This window comes from Oncorhynchus kisutch, linkage group LG21 (assembly GCF_002021735.2).
Source record: "Oncorhynchus kisutch isolate 150728-3 linkage group LG21, Okis_V2, whole genome shotgun sequence".
NCBI classification, from domain to species: domain Eukaryota; kingdom Metazoa; phylum Chordata; class Actinopteri; order Salmoniformes; family Salmonidae; genus Oncorhynchus; species Oncorhynchus kisutch.
In genome coordinates, this window is record NC_034194.2 from 2,298,799 (window position 1) to 2,325,061 (window position 26,263).

A 26,263-nucleotide genomic window follows, 5' to 3' on the forward strand; every position below is an offset into this window, starting at 1 on the left:
CATGCAATAATACTGAAATGCAGAGTAATAAGCGACCAAAGGACAATAAATCCACAGCGGAGGCCTACTCCCCACTAAACAACGAGACAGACATGGCAGGAGGCACATGCAATAATACTGACTCTACAATAAGTAATAAGCGACCAAAGGACAATAAATCCACAGCGGAGGCCTACTCCCCACTAAACAACGAGACAGAGTAATAAGCGACCAAAGGACAATAAATCCACAGCGGAGGCCTACTCCCCACTAAACAACGAGACAGACATGGTGGGAGGCACCTGCAATAATACTGACTCTACAATAAGTAATAAGCGACCAAAGGACAATAAATCCACAGCGGAGGCCTACTCCCCACTAAACAACGAGACAGACATGGTGGGAGGCACCTGCAATAATACTGACTCTACAATAAGTAATAAGCGACCAAAGGACAATAAATCCACAGCGGAGGCCTACTCCCCACTAAACAACGAGACAGACATGGCGGGAGGCACCTGCAATAATACTGACTCTACAATAAGTAATAAGCGACCAAAGGACAATAAATCCACAGCGGAGGCCTACTCCCCACTAAACAACGAGACAGACATGGCGGGAGGCACATGCAATAATACTGACTCTACAATAAGTAATAAGCGACCAAAGGGCAATAAATCCACAGCGGAGGCCTACTCCCCACTAAACAACGAGACAGACATGGCGGGAGGCACATGCAATAATACTGACTCTACAATAAGTAATAAGCGACCAAAGGGCAATAAATCCACAGCGGAGGCCTACTCCCCACTAAACAACGAGACAGACATGGTGGGAGGCACCTGCAATAATACTGACTCTACAATAAGTAATAAGCGACCAAAGGACAATAAATCCACAGCGGAGGCCTACTCCCCACTATACAACGAGACAGAGTAATAAGCGACCAAAGGACAATAAATCCACAGCGGAGGCCTACTCCCCACTAAACAACGAGACAGACATGGCGGGAGGCACCTGCAATAATACTGAAATGCAGAGTAATAAGCGACCAAAGGACAATAAATCCACAGCGGAGGCCTACTCCCCACTAAACAACGAGACAGACATGGCGGGAGGCACATGCAATAATACTGACTCTACAATAAGTAATAAGCGACCAAAGGACAATAAATCCACAGCGGAGGCCTACACCCCACTAAACAACGAGACAGACATGGCGGGAGGCACATGCAATAATACTGACTCTACAATAAGTAATAAGCGACCAAAGGACAATAAATCCACAGCGGAGGCCTACTCCCCACTAAACAACGAGACAGACATGGCGGGAGGCACCTGCAATAATACTGACTCTACAATAAGTAATAAGCGACCAAAGGACAATAAATCCACAGCGGAGGCCTACTCCCCACTAAACAACGAGACAGACATGGCGGGAGGCACATGCAATAATACTGACTCTACAATAAGTAATAAGCGACCAAAGGGCAATAAATCCACAGCGGAGGCCTACTCCCCACTAAACAACGAGACAGACATGGTGGGAGGCACCTGCAATAATACTGACTCTACAATAAGTAATAAGCGACCAAAGGACAATAAATCCACAGCGGAGGCCTACTCCCCACTATACAACGAGACAGAGTAATAAGCGACCAAAGGACAATAAATCCACAGCGGAGGCCTACTCCCCACTAAACAACGAGACAGACATGGCGGGAGGCACCTGCAATAATACTGACTCTACAATAAGTAATAAGCGACCAAAGGACAATAAATCCTCAGCGGAGGCCTACTCCCCACTAAACAACGAGACAGACATGGCGGGAGGCACCTGCAATAATACTGACTCTACAATAAGTAATAAGCGACCAAAGGACAATAAATCCACAGCGGAGGCCTACTCCCCACTAAACAACGAGACAGACATGGCGGGAGGCACCTGCAATAATACTGACTCTACAATAAGTAATAAGCGACCAAAGGACAATAAATCCACAGCGGAGGCATTCTCCCCACTAAACAACGAGACAGACATGGCGGAAGGCATATGCAACAACGTGACACTTATAGATCTTACCCAAGCTTTGGGGTAGCTACGTGTTGCTATAGCTGAGGATCTTAAGGCCACTATTGCTGAACTGGACACCAAAATCGAGAGCATCATTTGAACGGTCGCTTCGCATGGCCAGAGTATTGTGGCACGCCCAATTTTTCAGTTTTTGATTTGTAAAAAAAGTTTGAAATATCCAATAAATGTCGTTCCACTTCATGATTGTGTCCCACTTGTTGATTCTTCACAAAAAAATACAGTTTTATATCTTTATGTTTGAAGCCTGAAATGTAGCAAAAGGTCGCAAAGTTCAAGGGGGCCGAATACTTTCGCAAGGCACTGTATATTCCGTTGTTTTGTTTCGTTATTTATTTTACAATCCTTACATTATTCTTATTACCATAGCATTTATTTATTGCTTGCAGGGGACTGGGGGTGATGGTTGGGAAGGGACAGACACCTGGTTAGCAAGTTGATGTTTTGTGCCGTTCTGCCTTTGTCTAGCCGTGGGCCGCTCTCCCTACTAGATTCCCACCAGCCCTCTGTAATGCTTGTGTCTGTGTAGGTGTGTGTACATATAATTATTATTTAATTTAATTATTATTTGTACTTTATTATTATTTTCTCTTAGCATTTTAGTATTATGTATATTTTAAATCAGTGTAGATTGTTATTCTGGGGTATGAATGTTTGTATATACATATTTTTTAACCTGTTATGGCTGGATCCCTTTGTTCTCAATTTCCGCCTGAAGACATACCCAAATCTAACTGCCTGTAGCTCAGCCCCAGAGGCAAGGATATGCATATTCTTGGTATCATTTGAATGGAAACATTCTGAAGGTTGTGGAAATGTTAATTGAATGTAAGAGAATATAACACAGTAGATCTGGTGGAAGAAAAGAGAAAGAGCATACGTTCAGTTTTTTTATTGTTGTAGTATCATCTTTCACATGTACTAGAATGGCCACACAGTCAGATAGGATGCTGGAGATCGTTTTGATGGATAACACAAGAGGGCAACTGCAGGTGTGCAAAGTTTCAGACTGATAACTTCAGGAATGGGTGAGCTACATGACATTTAGCATGAAGTCACCCAGGTGTCCCGCACAAGTTGCCCAAATGTACCCAAGTGGCCGAATTGGTGAAATGACCTATAACTATATACAGCAGTGCAAATAACTATATACAACACATCAAAAGCTATTCTAACACCCCCAAAAATGTTTAAAAAAAATATTAGAAAATAAATATAGTACAAAAAAAATTACAAATAAAATAAAGAGTACACCCCTTGGAAATCCTTGTCACAGTATTTTGCTGCCTGTGCCCTGTCCCATAGCAGTCTCTTTCTGATGTAAAGCAGAGGCAAACTGAACAAGTGGTGCATTTCTTGCGACACAGAACACAACGACGCCTCCATGCTGTGCCCTTTTGGCCCTGAGGCACAGTCATGCCTGCAGTAATGAACTGTGGCATATGAACACCACTGGGGGCACAGGTAGAGCGGGCAGCTTGGCACCGGGGCCTCCCAGTCGGAGTCGCTATCACTGTGAAAGAAAACATGTAAAAAATATTTGTATTGTATGAGCCTTTTATCATCACATAATATAAACAGATATGTATTGATTGTATAGAGCAGAGGGAACAGTCACTAAGGTGTTCCATTCAACTCTGGCCATTGTTATACATACACACATACACACCCAAACCAACATACACACAAAAACAAACTACACATTTCATTGCAAAAATGGCATTAGCACTTACCCGTCCAGAAGTACGTCCTGTCCTTGCAGAAACAGCTCCTCAGTTCGTTTGAGTCACTCCAAGATTCCTCAAACAAAACAAAAATTTTCACTTTTACTTTAGAGTTTGACTTCGCTTTTACATGATGTATTCGCCAGGATATCTTCAATGAAATCGTTGAAACTACAACTTTCCGAAATACAGCTGCTGGTAAAAAGCCTTACAGCAACTGCTCTGATCGTCAAGGCGAAAATGGAGTTCCATGCGCGTGCGATTACAACCAAGGAATTGTGGTCCAACCCCAAACCATTACATACTGGCGTTTACCTCAGCTCATTGGCTATCTACCCAGCTATATTTAAAGAAGATCGGTGGTCATTGGGCAGAAATATAGTCAAGCAATGAAGCTTCGCTAAAATTATTGGTGCGTCAGGTAGTCATTTATCGTGGTCTTCAAATCAGCTCACTTCGGTCAATTCTCCCCGCAAAAAAAAACAATGATGTTTGACTGTGTTGCAAACATCCAGAGGAATGCACTGAAACCCACTATGACTATATAAACTATTGTTTACAGGGCGAATCATGCCGAATGCACTGTAAAAAAAAAAATAGAGTTGGAATTCACGGCACAAATAGTTTGTTTAGATTTCGGCTATAAAAATTGATTTTATCAAAGAAAACGGCACTTAATTTGATCAATGGGATACTCAGGAAGAGAAATAAGAGCAAGATATCAGAATGTAAAGTCATAATTTTACCTTCAGATGTGAATGTCTAAAAACTGTCATGGCGGAAAATGTTTGTTCTTGATTTCTCTTCAAACAAAAGCATGGGATTGGTCTCTGTAATAGCTATTTTAAATTGGAAAACGTAGTTTGATTACCAATATTCTAATCTTTTGAAGGGTGTAAGACACTTGCATTTAAGAATGTTTAATGTTACGAAATTGTATTTTTAGTTGTCACTGAAATGTCCCGATGTTGGTCCCTGTACAGGGTTAAATATATATTTTTATACATGCATTTTTTTGTGTGGGTATATATATATATATATTTTTTTTATTTTTATTTTTTATTGGGGGGGTAAGTTTAATTTAGCAAAATCCTTGTTCTCCTGACACACAGTATGTAAAGGTACGGCTGTCTATGTCGGTTGCGGATGGTTTATGTTTTTACCGGCATTGCTTAGCAATTAATATAATCTTGTGAGGCTATATCTTGCTTATCTCTGGGATTGACCCAGGATGACGCTTAAGTGCGCAATATGTTTAAGTTGCAACTTATTCTGTTTAGGTTTATTAGATGCTAACTGAACACTATTCGCAGGAGCCTCAGTTCATATGTTAGTAGAAGTTCTAGGATAGTGAGGTGAGGTGAGGTATAGTTGGGATTTTCTGTTTGTTTTACCTCTTGTTCGAGGTCGCGCCGTGCTTCTTTGGCATCGGCCAGACAATGTGTTTATTTTCATTTTTCCTTTTTTTTTCCTGTGTTTGTGCATGCCTGTTAAATGTGGGTTGATGGGGGGTAAGTGTTGGGGAAATTAGGGGAACAGGGTGGGAAGTAAAGGTGCTACATATGCTGATCGTGATGGCTTGGTGCGCTTTCTTACCTTTTTATCAAGTTACATGTTATGCAGGCCACCATAGGAACTACAAACGAGAGGAGGGCGGGGCTTACATTCACTTCCTGGAATGTCAAGGGTTTAAACAAACCAATTATGAGGCAAGGTCCTAGCCCACTTGAAAGCACTCTCGTCTGATATTATATTTTTGCAAGAAACCCATCTGAAAAATAACTCTCATAGCAGACTTAATTGTAGGTGGGTGGGGCAAGTGTATCACTAACTTCTCTGCCAAAACGAGAGGCACAGCGATTCTGGTACGGAAAGGAATTCCCTTTCTACATAAAACCACTATTGCGGATAAAGAAGGTCGGTATGTGATCGTAATAGGAGAAATCCACTCTACTTCAGTAACTCTACTAAATATATACGGGCCAAACATTGATAACCCCTCTTTTTTCAAAAGAGTCCTTGCCCTAATTCCAGATATCTCCCATACTAACCTGGTCATTGGAGAGGACCTTAACTATGTGCTAGACCAATATTTGGATAGATCCTCTACCCGGCGAACCCCTACCTCCTATTCAAGCGAATTATTGAATACCGAAAAAAAAAGAAAATAGAAAAAGAAAAAAAATATCGAACTTATTTGATATATGGAGGATCGCTAACCCTACGGGTAGGGAATACTCCTTTTACTCTCATGTTCAATGTTTACACTCGAATTGACTACTTTTTGGTGGATGCTAGACTACTCCCCTATACCTGTAATGTGAGGTATCATGATATTATAATCTCGGACCACAGTCCACTCACCTTCTCCCTGAGATTGGGTGACATTGTACCAAACGAGAGGATCTGGAGGTTGAATCATCAGCTCCTCACAGAACAAACATTCTGTGAATATCTTAAAGACCAAAATTACATTTTTCTTTGATACCAACGACAACACAGAGACTTCCCCAGCATTATTGTGTGAAACACTGAAGGCTTATCTGAGAGGCTGTATCATCTCCTTTCAGGCTGCCAGGAGTAGGCAAAACTGGAAAAACAAATTCACTTACTGGATTGGGAGAATGCTAGCCATCCATCTATGGAGAAACATTTAAAAAAGTAACTTTAAAATTTGAATATAATCAGATTCTCTCAGCTAAAATTGCTAAATCTTTTCTCTATGCCAAGCAAAAATATTTTGAGATTGGTGACAAAACCACACAAATTACTCGCCAGACAACTTTGAAAAAAAGTTTGTGACCAAATGATTCAAAGTTTAATTCCCAAGATGCAGATTTCTCTCTTCCCCCAAAGACATCAATGACAGATTCCGTCAGTTTTATGAGACTCTAAATACACACACATCTACAGCAGATCCTAACCCGTTAATTATGCAAACATTTTTGGAGAACTGTAATCTTCCTGCCATGAACCAGGAAGATTCTAACTTCCTGAATAAGGAAATAGCTCGATGAAATTCGAGAAACAATTAAATCTCTAAAGAGTGGCAAGACCCCGGGCCCAGATGGATACCCTGGTGAATTCTGTAAAACATTCAGCAACATGCTCTCTCCCTACCTGCACAAAATTTTGGTTCAGGCCAATGAGGATGGAGCTCTCCCTTCTACTTTGGATGAAGCGTTCATTACAGTTATACATAAGGGTAAAGATTCAGAAGAGGTAGGGTCATACAGACCAAAATCTCTCCTTAATACAGACCAAAAGATTTTAGCAAAAACTCTGGCTAACAGGCTTAGCACTTTAATTGGCAAATTGGTCCATTCGGACCAGATCGGTTTTATCCCTAACAGAAACTCATTCTTCAATCTCAGGCGCCTCTTCAACATTATGTATTCTCAGAGGTTACCCTACGTGGACCTTGCAGTCATATCGACGCAGAAAAGGACTTTGACCAAGTTGAGTGGCCCTATCTGTTCAAGATCCTACAGAAATGTAATATTGGAGATGGGTTCATAAATTGGATCCAGCTTTTATATAGGAACCCCTGTGCCAGAATACTCACTAACCAAATCATTGTCGCCCCGATTAAACTTTTACAGAGGGACAAGGCAGGGTTGTGCGCTGTCGCCTATGCTCTTCGCCCTAATTATCGAACCGCTCGCTCAGACGATTAGATCTGTCACGTTCTGACCTTTATTTCCTTTGTTTTGTATTTAGTTAGTATGGTCAGGGCGTGAGTTGGGTGGGCAGTCTGTTTGTTTTTCTATGATTTGGGTATTTCTATGTTTTGGCCTAGTATTGTTCTCAATCAGAGGCAGGTGTCATTAGTTGTCTCTGATTGAGAATCATACTTAGGTAGCCTGTGTCTCACTGTGTGTTTGTGGGTGATTGTTCCTGTCTTGGTGTTTTGCACCAGATAGGACTGTTTAGGTTTTCACACGTTTCTTGTTTTTGTAATCAGTTGTTCATGTGTACGTTTACGTATTAAAAGAACCATGGACACTTACCACGCCGCATATTGGTCCTCTGATCCTTTTCGCCTCTCCTCTTCGGAAGAAGAGGAGGAAATCCTTGACAATCTCATGCAGCAATACACAGCTATAATACTAAAGATACTCTAAATAAGATTTCCCTATACGCAGATGACATCCTCCTCTATGTAACAGAACCCCAGGCTAGTATCCCAGCTATTCCTGATGTGATCAATTTGTTTGGTACCTTCTCGGGATACAGAATAAATTGGAACAAGAGTGAATTAATGCCCATACGGTCGCAAAACACCTTCTGGCTAGAACATCTCCCAGTTAGGTTATCTTCAGAAACATTTACCTACCTAGGAATTGTAGTTACCAAACAATACTCCTTACTATTTAAAATATAATTTCCCCTCTGATGCAAACATACTACTCTGCTCAAAAAAATAAAGGGAACACTTAAACACCACAATGTTACATTTGGGTCCTGTCTAATTCTTTCTTCAAGCGGTTCAATTGCCAGTGTGAACAATAGGGGGGAGAAGGGACATCCCTATCTTATGGCCCTTTCTACAGCAATTTTGTCAGATAATGTACAGTATTATTCATGTATATTTTTGCTTTAGGACAGTTATACAATATTTGTATTACATTTATTATTTCAGCTGGAAAGTCTTCCAAAGTTTTGAATAGAAAAAGCCATTCAAGACGGTCTAAAGCCGTTTCTGCATCAACAGCCGTTATTGCTGAATCTGTATTTTTTGCGTATTGTATTCACCTGAAACATGTTCTTGTATTTGTTTGCGTCTATTTTTAACAAAGCCTGTTTCATTGACATGTATCACGTCTGTTAAGGCTTTTGCCATTCTATGGCTTATACACTTTGCTATTATTTTATTGTCACATTTTATTTAGGGTATGAGTCTATGATCAGCAGGGGACTCTCCAGATGTTCTTGGTTTTAAAAATAACAGGAAAAAAACTGTTTGATACATGGAGCTATGAAGTACTGAATTGAGTGACGTGTGTCGTCATTTGCGTAAATCGGGGGGCTACTTTGTCACAAAATGTTAAATAGGATTCTATGGAAAAGCCACCTATTCCTGGTGTTTCCAGTTTCTCTAATATTAGCAGAGAGAGGCAGTACATTAGGAAGTATTTTCAGGAGGCATTTCATATTGTTTCAGAGGCAGTGGCCTTGATCAAGCTGACATTTAAGGTTACCAGGCAGGGCCTTGGTGCGTTGCCATCTATCATGTTGGTAGGGAAAGGACATTGCAGTCGTCAAACGAGCCACATGTCTGGCTTATGACCGGGTAGATGGCTATAGGTTGTATAAGTGTACTGTGTGTGTGTGTGTGTGCATGTGCGTGTACACATGCACGTGCGAGGGAGCATAATAGACAAGGTTTGCAGCACTCCTGTAAGGGCAACACTCTGGATAGCAGTTGTATTGCAGCATTGGCCAGCACTACCGCCACTTTCTTGCCAAACTGGCCTATGTTCTTGGAACAAGCAGGAGCCCAGACTAACAAGTAACAGCATGCCTCTGAAACATCCTTATAATCTCAGCTCTATTTAGTTTTCCCATAACAGATTTAAATTCAGCCTTTCTCTACCCTTGTCCTAACCTTAACCATAATGATCCAAATAGGACAACAGGCCCAGTTGTTGTCTGGGCCATACTGAACCGAAACGATAATAGCCTCAAACTGTCTGAGCTATTATCTGAGCTCTCAGTCTCTCTCTCCAATCAGGTAAGACAGGCTTTTCATCCAGTGTGAACAGCAGGACTCTTTGGTGGATCAAAGGAACTTTGGAGAACTTCAATCTCAGAATAGACGCACATATCAAGTGGCTTTAGTTTTCCCTGAAAAACTTTTAGAGGACAACAAATTGGGGGTGGGTAGAGAATGGCTAAACATTGTTTAAAGAGTCAACAAAATGCTATCGAAAAATAGTTTAGACTGATACTTTGACAGCTATTATCCTTTTCAACCCTTGGTCTTTAAAGGGTTTTGTCTAAATATTTTTGACTTCAATAGCACATTTACAGGTGCACTGCCACCAGGACCAAGTATTTAGGTGTCAATATAAAGGAGATGATGATGTGACCTCTACGGTGTCCATATTAGGACAGTATCTGCAACTTCCATGGATGCTGTGCTAATATGGACACAGTAGTTATCAGTAAGAAAACTCATTTTAATAAGGTGTCGGTGAACATACCAGCGTGGTGAAGATGTAGTGGTAGTACTCCGTCATCATTCCCATGGCTAGAGCCTGTGGGAAAACCACAATACTGACTATGGTCAAAGTGCCTAAACAAAGAGTAAATCATTTTTGTGGGGGACAACTTACCTTACACAATGTCGGTAGGAATGCTGTATATAATTAGCAAACTGAACACTCGACACAATGTCACTTACTCTGCCTGAAAATGTGTGTTTTGGTTATGGATATGAGCACTTCTCATTGCCTCATTGTTAGAGTTGCTAATTAAAACTGTATTTTGGCATAGAGAATTCATTATGGAAACACAGTAATGGAACTAATATTCTAAAAGGAGATAAAAACGAAGAAAATTCGATATCCAATTGAGTCTGATTCAGATGAACAGGAAATGAATTATCAACTTGCAGGTACTGGACCTGTATGAGGTATTCAAGGAGGGATCATTCTGGAGCTAATTCATATACAGTGGGGCAAAGAAAAGTATTTAGTTCGCAACCAATTGTGCAAGTTCTCCCACTTAAAAAGATGAGGCCCGTAATTTTCATCATAGGTACACTTCAACTATGACAGACAAAATGAGAAAAATACAAATTAAAAATAAATCACATTGTAGGATTTTTAATGAATTTATTTGCAAATTATGGTGGAAAATAAGTATTTGGTCACCTACAAAAGTTTCTCAATACTGATATACCCTTTGTTGGCAATGACAGAGGTCAAAACGTTTTCTGTAAGTCTACACAAGGTTCACACACGGTTGCTGGTATTTTGGCCCATTCCTCCTTGCAGACCTCCTCTAGAGCAGTGATGTTTTGGGGCTGTTGCTGGTCAACACGGACTTTCAACTCCCTCCAAAGATTTTCTATGGGGTTGAGATCTGGAGACTGGCTAGGCCACTCCAGGACCTTGAAATGCTTCTCACGAAGCCACTCCTTCATTGCCCGGGCAGTGTGTTTGGGATCATCGTCATGCTGAAAGACCCAGCCACGTTTCATCTTCAATGCCCTTGCTGATGGGGGGTTTTCACTCAAAATCTCACGATAAATGGCCCCATTCATTCTTTCCTTTATACGGATCAGTTGTCCTGGTCCCTTTGCAGAAAAACAGCCCCAAAGCATGATGTTTCCACCCCCATGCTTCACAGTAGGTGTTCTTTGGATGCAACTCAGCATTCTGTCCTCCAAACACAACGAGTTGAGTTTACCAAAAAGTTATATTTTGGTTTCATCTGACCATATGACATTCTGCCAATCTTCTTCTGGATCATCCAAATGTTCTCTAGCAAACTTCAGACGGGCCTGGACATGTACTGGCTTAAGCAGGGGGACACGTCTGGCACTGCAGGATTTGAGTCCCTGGCAGCGTAGTGTGTTACTGATGGTAGGCTTTGTTACTTTGGTCCCAGCTCTCTGCAGGTCATTCACTAGGTCCCCCCGTGTGGTTCTGGGATTTTTGCTCACCATTCTTGTGATCATTTTGACCCCACGGGGTGAGATCTTGCGTGGAGCCCCATATCGAGGGAGATTATCAGTGGTCTTGTAGGTCTCCCATTTCCTAATAATTGCTCCCACAGTTGATTTCTTCAAACCAAGCTGCGTACCTATTTCAGATTCACTCTTCCCAGCGTGGCGCAGGTCTACAATTTTGTTTCTGGTGTCCAATGGCCTTGGCCATAGTGGAGTTTGGAGTGTAACTGTTTGAGGTTGTGGACAGGTGTCTTTTATACAGGTAACAAGTTCAAACAGGTGCCATTAATACAGGTAACGAGTGGAGGACAGAGGAGCCTCTTAAAGAAGAAGTTACAGGTCTGTGAGAGCCAGAAATCTTGCTTGTTTGTAGGTGACCAAATACTTATTTTTCACCATAATTTGCAAATAAATTCATAAAAAATCCTACAATGTGATTTTCTGGATTCTTTTTTCAAATTTTGTCTGTCATAGTTTAAGTGTACCTATGATGAAAGTTACAGGCCTCTCATATTCTTAAGTTGGAGAACTCGCACAATTGGTGGCTAACTAAATTATTCTTTGCCCCACTGTAAATTCATCTCCAAGTCCAAGAAATCTGACAAAGTCCAACCTGTCTCTGGATTTCAAAATGGTTCTGAGAAAGACCTAAGACAGACACTGACCTGTTTCAGGATCCAGGCAGCCATTTCGTGGCCGCAGTCAAAGATCACGTGGAACTCCTTTGCTTTCTTCATCTCTTTCAGAAGTGGCTTGGCGTCCTTGGTCTCCGCCGGCAACTGTCGGATCTTCAAACGAATGTTGTATCGGGAGGGTGCCTTGATCAGCTCTTGCAACCGAATAAGACCTGGAGACAAGAAATGTACATCTTATTTGAAACATAAGTATGACATTGAAATTAATATAAGTGTCATTGGTAAGGCATACAGTTCAGATACAAATCTTTTAAATAAAACAGCCCAAATATATGGCTCTCTTCCATAGTTTTTGATTGTCACACTTGGCAAACATACACAGGGCAGTATTCTGAATCTTCTGATCGTGGGCAAATCATTCAATGGTGTCAATGGAAGACTTCAGAATACCAGCTTCAGCTTCATCCAAGAAGCACCTTAAAATGCTAATTCGAACACTACTCTATTCTAGCATGGAATTACTTAAATATATACAGAGTCAATTATTTTATTTCACCTTTAACCAGGTAGGCAAGTTGAGAACAAGTTCTAAATTACAATTGCGACCAGGCCAAGATAAAGCAAAGCAGTTCGACAGGTACAACAACACACATGGAGTAAAGCAAACATACAGTCAATAATACAGTAGAAAAATACATCTATATACAATGTGAGCAAATGGGGTGAGATAAGGGAGGTAAAGGCAAAAAAGGCCATGGTGGTGAAGTAAATACAATATAGCAAGTGAAAAATTCATACAAAAATAAAACACTGGAATGGTAGATTTGCAGTAGAAGGAGCAAAATAAATAAATAAATACAGTAGGGGGAGAGGGAGTTGTTTGGGCTAAATAATAGATGGGCTATGTACAGGTGCAGTAATCTGTGAGCTGCTCTGACAGCTGGTGCTTAAAGCTAGTGAGGGGGATAAGTGTTTCCAGTTTCAGAGATTTTTGCAGTTCGTTCCAGTCATTGGCAGCAGAGAACTGGAAGGAGAGGCGGCCAAAGTAAGAATTGGTTTTGGGGGTGACCAGAGAGATATACCTGCTGGAGCGGGTGCTACAGGTGGGTGCTGCTATGGTGACCAGCGAGGTGAGATAAGGGGGGACATTACCTAGCAGGGTCTTGTAGATGACCTGGAGCCAGTGGGTTTGGCGACGAGTATGAAGCGAGGTCCAGCCAACGAGAGTGTACAGGTCGCAGTGGTGGGTAGTATATGGGGTTTTGGTGACAAAACGGATGGCACTGTGATAGACTGCATCCAATTTATTGAGTAAGGTATTGGAGGCTATTTTGTAAATGACCGGTAGGATGGTCAGTTTTACAAGGGTATGTTTGGCAGCATGAGTGAAGCATTGCGAAATAGGAAGCCAATTCTAGATTTAACTTTGGATTGGAGATGTTTGATGTGGGTCTGGAAGGAGAGTTTACAGTCTAGCCAGACACCTAGGTATTTATAGTTGTCCACATATTCTAAGTCAGAACCGTCCAGAGTAGTGATGTTGGACAGGCGGGCAGGTGCAGGCAGCGATCGGTTGAAGAGCATGCATTTAGTTTTACTTGTATTTAAGAGCAATTGGAGGCCACAGAAGGAGAGTTGTATGGCATTGAAGCTCGTCTGGAGGATTGTTAACACAGAGTCCAAAGAAGGGCCAGATGAATACAAAATGGTGTCGTCTGCGTAGAGGTCGATCAGAGACTCACCAGCAGCAAGAGCGACATCATTGATGTATACAGAGAAGAGAGTCGATCCAATAATTGAACCCTGTGGCACCCCCATAGAAACTGCCAGAGGCCCGGACAACAGGCCCTCCGATTTGACACACTGAACTCTGTCAGAGGAATAGTTGGTGAACCAGGCGAGGCAATCATTAGGGAAACCAAGGCTATTGAGTCTGCCGATGAGGATGTGATGATTGACAGAGTCAAAAACCATGGCCAGGTTAATGAATACGGCTGCACAGTAATGTTTCTTATCGATGGCGTTCAAGATATCGTTTAGGACCTTGAGCGTGGCTGAGGTGTACCCATGATCAGCTCTGAAACCAGATTGCATAGTGGAGAAGGTATGGTGGGATTCGAAATGGTCGGTAATCTGTTTGTTGACTTGGCTTTCGAAGACCTTAGAAAGGCAGGGTAGGATAGATATAGGTCTGTAACAGTTTGGGTCTAGTGTTTCCCCCCATTTGAAGAGGGGGATGACCGCAGCTGCTTTCCAATCTTTTGGAATCTCAGACGAAAGAGAGGTTGAACAGGCTAGTAATAGGGGTTGCAACAATTTCGGCAGATAATCTTAGAAAGAAAGGGTCCAGATTGTCTAGCCCGGCTGATTTGTAGGGGTCCAGATTTTGACGCCATTTCAGAACATCAGCTGACTGGATTTGGGAGAAGGAGAAATGGGGAAGGCTTGGGGGAGTTGCTGTGGGGGGTGCAGTGCTGTTGACCGGGATAGGGGTAACAAGGTGGAAAGCATGGCCAGCCATAGAAAAATGCTTAGTGAAATTCTCAATTATAGTGGATTTATCGGTGGTGACAGTGTTTCCTATCCTCAGTGCAGTGGGCAGCTGGGAGGAGGTGTTCTTATACTCCATGGACTTTACAGTGTCCCAGAACTTTGAGTTTGTGTTGCAGGAAGCAAATTTCTGCTTGGAAAAGCTAGCCTTGGCTTTTCTAACTGCCTGTGTGTATTGGTTACTAGCTTCCCTGAAAAGTTGCATATCACGGGGGCTGTTCAATGCTAATGCAGAACGCCATGTGTTGGTTAAGGGCAGTCAGGTCTGGAGAGAACCATGGGCTATATCTGTTCCTGGTTCTACATTTCTTGAAAGGGGCATGCTTATTTAAGATGGTGAGGAAGGCATTTAAAAAAAATAACCAGGCATCCTCTACTGACGGGATGAGGTCAATGTCCTTCCAGGATACCCCGGCCAGGTCGATTAGAAAGGCCTGCTCGCTGAAGTGTTTCAAGGAGCATTTGACAGTGATGAGTGGAGGTCGTTTGACCGCTGACCCATTACGGATGCAGGCAATGAGGCAGTGATCGCTGAGATCTTGGTAGAAAACAGCAGAGGTGTAATTAGAGGGCAAGTTGGTTAGGATGATATCTGAGGGTGCCCGTGTTTACGGCTTTGGGGTGGTACCTGGTGGGTTCATTGATAATTTGTGTGCGATTGAGGGCATCAAGCTTAGATTGTAGGATGGCTGGGGTGTTAAGCATGTTCCAGTTTAGGTCGCCTAGCATCACGGGCTCTGAAGATAGTGCCTTGCGAAAGTATTCGGCCCCCTTGAACTTTGCGACCTTTTGCCACATTTCAGGCTTCAAACATAAAGATATAAAACTGTATTTTAAGGGGCTGAATAATTTTGATTTTTGATTTGTTAAAAAAAGTTTGAAATATCCAATAAATGTCGTTCCACTTCATGATTGTGTCCCACTTGTTGTTGATTCTTCACAAAAAAATACAGTTTTATATCTTTATGTTTGAAGACTGAAATGTGGCAAAAGGTCGCAAAGTTCAAGGGGGGCGAATACTTTCGCAAGGCACTGTAGATGGGGGGCAATCAGTTCACATATGGTGTCCAGAGCACAGCTGGGGGCGGAGGGTGGTCTATAGCAGGTGGCAACAGTGAGAGACTTGTTTTTAGAGAGGTGGATTTTTAAAAGTAGTATTTCAAATTGTTTGGGTACAGACCTGGATAGTAGGACAGAACTCTGCAGGCTCCCTCTGCAGTAGATTGCAACACCGCCCCCTTTGGCCATTCTATTCTGTCTGAAAATGTTGTAGTTCGGGATGGAGATTTCAGAATTTTTGGTAGTCTTCCTAAGCCAGGATTCAGACAAGGCTAGAACATCCGGGTTGGCAGAGTGTGCTAAAGCAGTGAATAAAACAAGCTTAGGGAGGCGGCTTCTAATGTTAACATGCATGAAACCAAGGATATTACGGTAACAGAAGTCATCAAAAGAGAGCGCCTCGGGAGTGGAGCTAGGCACTGCAGGGTCTGGATTCACCTCTATCACCAGAAGAACAGAGGAGTAGTATGATAAGGGTACAGCTAAAAGCTATGAGAATTGGTGGTTTAGAACGTCTGGAACAGAGAGTAAAACAATGTTTCTGGGGGCGATAAATAGCTTCAAGGTATAATGTACAGACAAAGGTATGGTAGGATGTGAATACAGTGGAGGTAAACCTAGGTATTGAGTGATGAGAGAGATATTGTCTCTAGAAACATCATTGAAACCTGGTGATGTTATCGCATGTGTGGGTGGTGGAACTGAAAGGTTGGATAAGGTATAATGAGCAGGGCTAGAGGCTCTACAGTGAAATAAGCCAATAAACACTAACCAAAACAGCAATGGACAAGGCATATTGACATTAAGGAGAGGCATGCTTAGTCGAGTGATCATAAGGGTCCAGTTAGTAGTGAGGTTGGTTGGGGTAGCGGCGATTCAGACAGCTAGCCGGGCCATCAGTAGCAAGCTAGCATAGGACGGTGTTCTTTTTTTAGCCACTTTGTGCGTTGCCATTAGTAGATTAGTGGGGTTCCGTGTGGTAGAGGGGATCAATCCAATTGGTAAAATGGATATAGTTAGTGACCCAATAAATAAATTGTCAGAAAATGTTCAGATAGAAGCCGATAAGACAGCTAACGATTAGCGGGCCGCAGATGGCGTTCAGGTAACGTCGGATAACTCCCACGTGCAGATAACGTCGGTAGTACAGTCGTGAAGGCCCGGTGGGGCTCCGCATCGGCAGTAAAACAGGTCCGGATAGGCGATTGTAGCCCAGGAGTGGTTGATGGAACTCTTCAGCTGGCTAGCTCCGGAATAATTTAAGTTTGCTCCGGGACCGACGTAAGCCAATGGTCACACGGATAGCAACTAGCTAGCTGCGAGATCCAGGTGTAAATGTTCAGAGCTTTCGGTTGAAATCCGGGGATGTGGAGAGAAAAATAGGTCTGGTATATTCTGGTCTGAGTTGCGTTGTACAAAACTGGCGATAGCTTTTCGAGCTAAAGTATAGCTGATGACCATCAACCGTGGTTAGCTGAATACTACCGTTAGCCAGTAAACTGGCTAGCTCCTGGTTAGCTTCTATTGTGGATTTCAGAAGCACCTTAAAAATGCTAATTCAAACACTACTCCTCTATTCTAGCGTGGAATGACTAAAATATATAGTCACTATATCAGCAGAGTCCAGCTTCATTGATGAGGCACATTAAAAATGCTAATTCAAACACTACTTCATTCTAGCGTGGAATGACAAATATATAAAAAATCAAATCAAAAATCAAATCAAATTTATTTGTCACATACACATGGTTAGCAGATGTTAATGCGAGTGTAGCGAAATGCTTGTGCTTCTTTTAAAGAATATGTACATAAGGATATATGAATGAGTGATGGTACAGAGCAGCATAGGCAAGATACAGTAGATGATATCGAGTACAGTATATACATATGAGATGAGTATGTAAACCAAGTGGCATAGTTAAAGTGGCTAGTGATACATGTATTACATAAGGATGCAGTCGATGATATAGAGTACAGTATCTACGTATTCATATGAGATGAATAATGTAGGGTAAGTAACATTATATAAGGTAGCATTGTTTAAAGTGGCTAGTGATATATTTACATCATTTCCCATCAATTCCCATGATTAAAGTGGCTGGAGTAGAGTCAGTGGCATTGACAGTGTGTTGGCAGTAGCCACTCAATGTTAGTGGTGGCTGTTTAACAGTCTGATGGCCTTGAGATAGAAGCTGTTTTTCAGTCTCTCGGTCCCAGCTTTGATGCACCTGTACTGACCTCGCCTTCTGGATGACAGCGGGGTGAACAGGCAGTGGCTCGGGTGGTTGATGTCCTTGATGATCTTTATGGCCTTCCTGTAGCATCGGGTGGTGTAGGTGTCCTGGAGGGCAGGTAGTTTGCCCCCGGTGATGCGTTGTGCAGACCTCACTACCCTCTGGAGAGCCTTACGGTTGAGGGCGGTGCAGTTGCCATACCAGGCGGTGATACAGCCCGCCAGGATGCTCTCGATTGTGCATCTGTAGAAGTTTGTGAGTGCTTTTGGTGACAAGCCGAATTTCTTCAGCCTCCTGAGGTTGAAGAGGCGCTGCTGCGCCTTCTTCACGATGCTGTCTGTGTGAGTGGACCAATTCAGTTTGTCTGTGATGTGTATGCCGAGGAACTTAACTTGCTACCCTCTCCACTACTGTTCCATCGATGTGGATGGGGGGGGTGTTCCCTCTGCTGTTTCCTGAAGTCCACAATCATCTCCTTAGTTTTGTTGACGTTGAGTGTGAGGTTATTTTCCTGACACCACACTCCGAGGGCCCTCACCTCCTCCCTGTAGGCAGTCTCGTCGTTGTTGGTAATCAAGCCTACCACTGTTGTGTCGTCCGCAAACTTGATGATTGAGTTGGAGGCGTGCGTGGCCACGCAGTCGTGGGTGAACAGGGAGTACAGGAGAGGGCTCAGAACGCACCCTTGTGGGGCCCCAGTGTTGAGGATCAGCGGGGAGGAGATGTTGTTGCCTACCCTCACCACCTGGGGGCGGCCCGTCAGGAAGTCCAGTACCCAGTTGCACAGGGCGGGGTCGAGACCCAGGGTCTCGAGCTTGATGACGAGCTTGGAGGGTACTATGGTGTTGAATGCCGAGCTGTAGTCGATGAACAGCATTCTCACATAGGTATTCCTCTTGTCCAGATGGGTTAGGGCAGTGTGCAGTGTGGTTGAGATTGCATCGTCTGTGGACCTATTTGGGCGGTAAGCAAATTGGAGTGGGTCAAGGGTGTCAGGTAGGGTGGAGGTGATATGGTCCTTGACTAGTCTCTCAAAGCACTTCATGATGACGGATGTGAGTGCTACGGGGCGGTAGTCGTTTAGCTCAGTTACCTTAGCTTTCTTGGGAACAGGAACAATGGTGGCCCTCTTGAAGCATGTGGGAACAGCAGACTGGTATAGGGATTGGTTGAATATGTCCGTAAACACACCGGCCAGCTGGTCTGCGCATGCTCTGAGGGCGCGGCTGGGGATGCCGTCTGGGCCTGCAGCCTTGCGAGGGTTAACACGTTTAAATGTCTTACTCACTTCGGCTGCAGTGAAGGAGAGACCGCATGTTTTCGTTGCAGGCCGTGTCAGTGGCACTGTATTGTCCTCAAAGCGGGCAAAAAAGTTGTTTAGTCTGCCTGGGAGCAAGACATCCTGGTCCGTGACTGGGCTGGGTTTCTTCCTGTAGTCCGTGATTGACTGTAGACCCTGCCACATGCCTCTTGTGTCTGAGCCGTTGAATTGAGATTCTACTTTGTCTCTGTACTGGCGCTTAGCTTGTTTGATAGCCTTGCGGAGGGAATAGCTGCACTGTTTGTATTCAGTCATGTTACCAGACACCTTGCCCTGATTAAAAGCAGTGGTTCGCGCCTTCAGTTCCACACGAATGCTGCCATCAATCCACGGTTTCTGGTTGGGGAATGTTTTAATCGTTGCTATGGGAACGACATCTTCAACGCACGTTCTAATGAACTCGCACACCGAATCAGCGTATTCGTCAATGTTGTTGGCTGACGCAATACGAAACATCTCCCAGTCCACGTGATGGAAGCAGTCTTGGAGTGTGGAGTCAGCTTGGTCGGACCAGCGTTGGACAGACCTCAGCGTGGGAGCTTCTTGTTTTAGTTTCTGTCTGTAGGCAGGGATCAACAAAATGGAGTCGTGGTCAGCTTTTCCGAAAGGGGGGCGGGGCAGGGCCTTATATGCGTCGCGGAAGTTAGAGTAACAATGATCCAGGGTCTTTCCACCCCTGGTTGCGCAATCGATATGCTGATAAAATTTAGGGAGTCTTGTTTTCAGATTAGCCTTGTTAAAATCCCCAGCTACAATGAATGCAGCCTCCGGATAAATCGTTTCCAGTTTGCAGAGAGTTAAATAAAGTTCGTTCAGAGCCATCGATGTGTCTGCTTGGGGGGGGGATATATACGGCTGTGATTATAATCGAAGAGAATTCTCTTGGTAGATAATGCGGTCTACATTTGATTGTGAGGAATTCTAAATCAGGTGAACAGAAGGATTTGAGTTCCTGTATGTTTCTTTCATCACACCATGTCACGTTGGCCATAAGGCATACGCCCCCGCCCCTCTTCTTACCAGAAAGATGTTCGTTTCTGTCCGCGCGATGCGTGGAGAAACCCGCTGGCTGCACCGCTTCGGATTGCGTCTCTCCAGTGAGCCACGTTTCCGTGAAACAGAGAACGTTACAGTCTCTGATGTCCCTCTGGAATGCTACCCTTGCTCGGATTTCATCAACCTTGTTGTCAAGAGACTGGACATTGGCAAGAAGAATGCTAGGGAGTGGTGCACGATGTGCCCGTCTCCGGAGTCTGACCAGAAGACCGCTTCGTTTCCCTCTTTTTCTGAGTCGTTTTTTTGGGTCGCTGCATGGGAACCATCCCGTGGCGCTGGTTGTAAGGCAGAACACAGGATCCGCATCGCGAAAAACATATTCTTGGTCGTACTGGTGGTGAGTTGACGCTGATCTTATATTCAGTAGTTCTTCTCGGCTGTATGTGATGAAACCTAAGATGACCTGGGGTACTAGTGTAAGAAATAACACGTAAAAAAACAAAAAACTGCATAGTTTCCTAGGAACGCGAAGCGAGGCGGCCATCTCTGTCGGCGCCGGAACACATGTGTCACTATATCAGCAGAGTCCAGCTTCATCGTAAAAACACCAATTAAAACACTACTCTATTCTAGCGTTATAGGACTTAAATATGTTAGTGTTGGAAAGCAGCAGTCAATCCACTCACTTTCTCTCTCCCAAGGTTCTGTTCGGATTTGAGTTTCTGTTTGCCTTACTACTCCCCACTAGATAGGCCCCATGTAATCTTACCACCGCCTCATACTGAGCAACAGTCCGCACCTTTCATTCTCCCACCCGCACTCAGCTAGAAACCTCTCAGAGACACTGATGGGATTACAATGAGTTTCTCCTCTCCACCGAGGACTTCTGAGCCTTGGAATGAAATAGGGCTGGATTGATGGTAGAAATTATTACTTGTCATGGGTCTAAAAATGGATGGGATTGGGAGGGAGTCTGGGAGAGAGAAGGGGTTTTGAAGATGCACTTTTGGACTGCTCAGACCTTTTTTGTTGGGATGAAGTGCTGTGTGGGCAATTTAAAGGTCTTACTGTGAGTGGGGGCTGATTCTCCTTCTGGAGTTTCAATAGGGATTGCTGTGAAATAAGAATAAGGAATGTGTTCTTTCATGTTAGAAGTAAATACTACAGTTTTTTGTGAGTAAGGTAGGTATTTCCAAACTCCCTACTCCAGGGTCTCTCTCCCTTCTCTGTTTTGCTCCATACAGACACTTGGGAGGCGTTATGTGGAAAATGGTTCCGGGGGGAGCTCAGCATTTGGGACACACTGTCAGGGCCGATGTTTGTGGGGCTCTGAATAATGCCTTCCGACTTTCCCTCCCCGATCCTCAGAGGGCTGTGTGTAAATATTTAATTTTATCCCCTCTGATAGTTCTTTCCGCCAGACGTCAGATAGTCAGATAGGGATAAACGTCCTGGAGCATGAAGCTGTGTGATTACAGACGATGTGTGTGCATGCGTGTGTGTGTGTGGTTGACATCACCCAGTCACTGTGAGGTGGTGTGTTAACCTAAAAAAACGCTCCCCCGAGGAGGAAACTCAGGTTTACCTGGTTTCGAGTAACCTTACCTTTAAATAATGTCTAACACCTTCCCTAGAGCCCTTTTTAAGGGAATCAATGCAAGCTAGTGGACGGTGTTATGGAGATGAGGATAAATGGATGCATCCCAAATTGCACCTTATTCCCTTTAGAGTTGACTACTTTTGACCAGAGCCCTATGCGCCTTAGTCTGAAAGCAGTCCACTACATTGAGAATATTGTGCCATTAAGGACGAGCGGAACAATTGCAAATCAGATGACTCATTGCAGCGGATGGTGAGTTGGACCATTCACCGTGACCTTAGCCAAAGGTTAATACACTGTCACCATGCTACAGTGCCGGCTCTCTGCAAAGTGAAATGGATGTGACAAAAACATGGTCACCCTATCACAAACCATTCATTTCTAGGAACACCGAAGAATAAATCCTGATGGTTAATCTATCCTCTTGGTCATACTAGATCAACCAGTTGATTGTAAAAGGTAAGACTGAATCCCTAAATCAACCTCTAGCCCCTATGCACTTGTGTAGATAGAACCAGATTGAATAGGTGTAGTAGCTTCATAATGCCCTCTGAAAGGACAGTATGAGCTAGGGGTTGATGTGTGATTCAGGGTAAGACACCAACGTTTTAAAAAGAGTTGTAAAATGTGCCCAAAAATACAGAACTTCAACTGAAGAAACCACCACAATGGGACATAGTCGGCAATAGACTCACCATGCAACCCATGTATTCGTAAAACAAAGTATGTTCAACAAGTAATTCCGTTCAATGAAGTGGACAACCTTGTCCTTCCAAGGGATCGTAAAATAAGAGACAGACATTGCGTCTTCTTTCTCAAGTCGATGAGCACTCGCACTTTGGATGCAGTAGGCCTTGTTAAAATATAACAGTACTCAACGGTGTAAAATATTATTGTGCTTGTAAAAATGCAAATCATGAGCCACTTCGAAAAGTCAGAGCAGGCGATCTGGCAGACGGATACAGGAGTGGACGAGGACCCTCAAAGGACGAGTCTGTCTTTTATTCATGGATGCTGTCAGCTTTCACATTCATTCTGCATGGCATTAATCTGAGGAGACTCGAGGAGAGGGTGATTCTGGGCAATGTGTTTTTTCAGGGCAGCTCACTCATGTAGAGGGCTCCAGTTTTGACAGAGTACACCTGGAGGACTTTGAGGGGGCTAAAGATTTCATGGCCAGACACTCAATGCTAAACTCTCAGGGGAAAGAATCAAACAGTTCTACTCTTCTGTACCTAAACACATTTTAGGGAGGAGCACATTTAAGCCGCAGAACCCCTGGATTTATGCAGGGTATAAGTGCCTTGCTCAAGTGCATGACAATTAATCTCCTGCTTTTATTGCCCAACCCAAGACTCAAACCGGCAACATTCAAGCTACTAACCTTTCGGCCACCTACCACCCCGATAAAATAGTTTGTGTTTGAGTAGCAGTTTGAGTTTATACTCAAATCGTTTTTTTGTCTTTCACCTTTCGATCATCATCATCATCATCAATCATCCAAGATATCTGTACCTGTGCTGTCGTCATAGACCACAGTGACCGTCCTCCATTTGAAGAAGTGGACCAGTTCCAGGATGGCCCGGCTGAGGGACTGGAAGTCCGGGTAGAGGCTGACGTAGTACGAGTCCCTGTTGTCCGACACCTGGTGCTTCCACTTGGTCTGGATGTGGGGCACCCCCAGGGCATTACAAATGGACTGGACTGCGTTAGCTGATGAGCTGTGGGAGGGGCCAAAGATGGCTGCCACCCCCAAGGACAGCTGGTCACAGGCTGGGGGGGTAGGAGGCAGAGAGGTGTTTGTTAGATTTATGTTTAGGTGGAAGCCTTCGGCTCCTCTCAGCTCTACTCTCCACGCAATGCACCATGGGAATACTGATCAAGAAAGACCCTATTCTATCACTCATTAGATCAAGATGGATGGCATTGAATCAAGAGGAGTATCAGTCCCACTTTGCATCAAACCACATGTATACTAGTAGGCAGTATCCATGTTCAACTCGTTCAACTAGTAATTTAACTATATTTTGCAGTAGCTTGGTTCAATTCAATTATATTTTTCTTAAGGGTAGTTTTAGTGTAGCTTAACTTGTTCCAGTGCAAGGTAGTCGGTAACTTTGTAAACTATATTTTCAGAGCAGCTTCCCCATTACTGCTGGTAGGAGTGTAATGGATTTCCTCCTCTTCGTCTGAGGAGGAGTAAGGATCGGACCAAAGCGCAGCGTGGTAAGTGTTCATGATGATTTTAATTAAAGAAACGACTGAATCAAACCGATAACGTGAATTCACAAAACCAAAACAGTACTGTGTGGCCCAAACACCCACAAACCAAAAGTGAAACCCAGGCTACCTAAGTCTGATTCTCAATCAGAGACAACTAACGACACCTGCCTCTGATTGAGAAACATACTAGGCCGAACACAAAAACCAACATAGAAAAACAAACATAGACTGCCCACCCCAACTCATGCCCTGACCATACTAAAACAAAGAATAAAACAACAGAACTATGGTCAGAACGTGACAAGGAGTAAGTACATAGCATCTTGATTTACCTAACTAGACTATAAAGCTTACTATAATATACAAGTTCTCAGCCTGGACTTGATTCTTTTTTTGTTGCCATTTGTCACTTATTTATTACAACATTTCTAATCAAATACTATAACCATATTTCTTGTGTATAACTTCATTGAGCACATCAGATGCAATCAGTTTGTAGGTAGCATCAGCAAAATATTTCTCAACAGCTAAACAGAGTCATTCTCAATAAATGTCTATTCCCACATTTCACGCCTGCAAAAAAACAGTCACCCTTATTTTTTGTCACAATCTCCCACAAACAAATAAACAAACATAAAGAACTACTCCCAGAGATACTCAGAATTAACTATTCTAATAACAGATTTAGCTGTCCTACTATTGCAACCTGTATCATTTAGACCACCCTCTTGCAATTATTCATGATAACCTTTTTCATGGTAGATGAATAATCATTTATTAATAAACAAGGGAGCCTTACTCAATCTATCATAATTCATGTGAAGTCTTCCAATCACAACTTTGATCCCTACCGCCATATGCTCCCACCAGACTAAACTGTAACAGATCCACTGCAGGACTGAACGGTTCCGTTTCAGCACCATCCCAGCCATGGTTTGCATGCTGAACAGTTGACAATCAACATAATTGTTGCCTATATCTGTTGTTAATTGTATTTTAATACGATCAATTGTACTCACAATTCAGCATTTGGCTGCCATTTGTCCTACAATGTTCTGTTGAAAAAACTGAAAAATAAACTCTCTCTCTCTCTCTCTCTCTCTCTTTTATTGGCATGATGTAACAATGTCCATATTGCCAAAGCTTGGATATTTACAATATAAAAAATAAATACAAATGAGAATCAAAATTGTCAATGGAACAACAGTAACAACAATAACCAAGTGTCAAAATAACCCTACATTCAACAATAACATTAAGCATACAGTAAAGTACATGTGCAGGTTGATTGGTCTGTCAGACACTGTCCCTCAATTTATGGCAGGCAGCAATGTAGTGCGCTGCCAACCCACAGCTCTCTGCTTCCTCCCACAACAGGACAGGTAGCCTATCCTCATCAGAGAGGTCTTAGCCATGGTGTACTGTCGATTTAGGGCCAGATAGCACTGCATTTTGCTTTGTGCTTGTGTTTGTGTTTCCCAATAAGCAATATAGTTTTGTTTTGACTGTGTTGTAATTTGGTTTATCCTGATTGATTGGATGTTCTGGTCCTGAGGCTTCAGTGCGTTAGTAGAACAGGTTTGTGAACTCAGCCCCAGGACCAGCTGGATGAGAGGACTCTTTTCTTTGCTCAGCTCTTGGCATTGCAGGGCTTGGTAATAATATGAGAGGGGGTCACTGTATTTGAGATGTTTCCAAAACTTAATGGCTCTTTTTAGTTTTTATTATTAGTGGAAATTGGCCTAATTCTGCCCTACATGCATTGTTTGTAGTTTTCCTCTGGACATGTAGGAGAATCTTACAGAACTCTGCATGCACGGTTTCAATGGGGTGTTTGTCCCATTTGATGAAATCTTGTTTTGCAAGTGGACCCCACACCTCGCTGCCATGAAGTGCAATTGGTTCAATGAAATATTAAATTTGTTTTAGCCAAATTTTAATAGGTAGAATGCCCTGTGTGCTTTCTCTCTCAGCTCATTCACTGCCTCATTAAGATGTCCAGTTGAGCTTATTTTTAAACCTAAGTAATTGTAGTGTGTACAGTACTCTATATATTTTGTACCGATGAGGGACTTTGGTCTAATTCCCTGAGATCTGGATCTTCTCTGGAAAATCATAATTTTAGTATTTTTGGGGTTTACTACCAGGGCCCAGGTCTGGCAGTACTGCTCT

At 43.1% G+C, this 26,263-nt stretch overlaps 1 protein-coding gene across 1 annotated transcript in view; it reads right to left on the bottom strand.

Moving 5' to 3' along the window:
• Positions 1 to 26,263, bottom strand: part of LOC109876212 (glutamate receptor ionotropic, kainate 2) — a 204,627-nt gene that overhangs the window by 124,204 nt on the left and 54,160 nt on the right. Inside the window, exons 3-5 of the mRNA XM_031800870.1 lie at positions 23,384 to 23,641; positions 12,139 to 12,320; positions 10,002 to 10,055 (exon numbers count right to left, since the gene is read on the bottom strand). Of these exons, the coding sequence (XP_031656730.1) occupies positions 10,002 to 10,055; positions 12,139 to 12,320; positions 23,384 to 23,641 (494 nt within the window). The remainder of the gene's footprint in view (positions 1 to 10,001; positions 10,056 to 12,138; positions 12,321 to 23,383; positions 23,642 to 26,263) is intronic.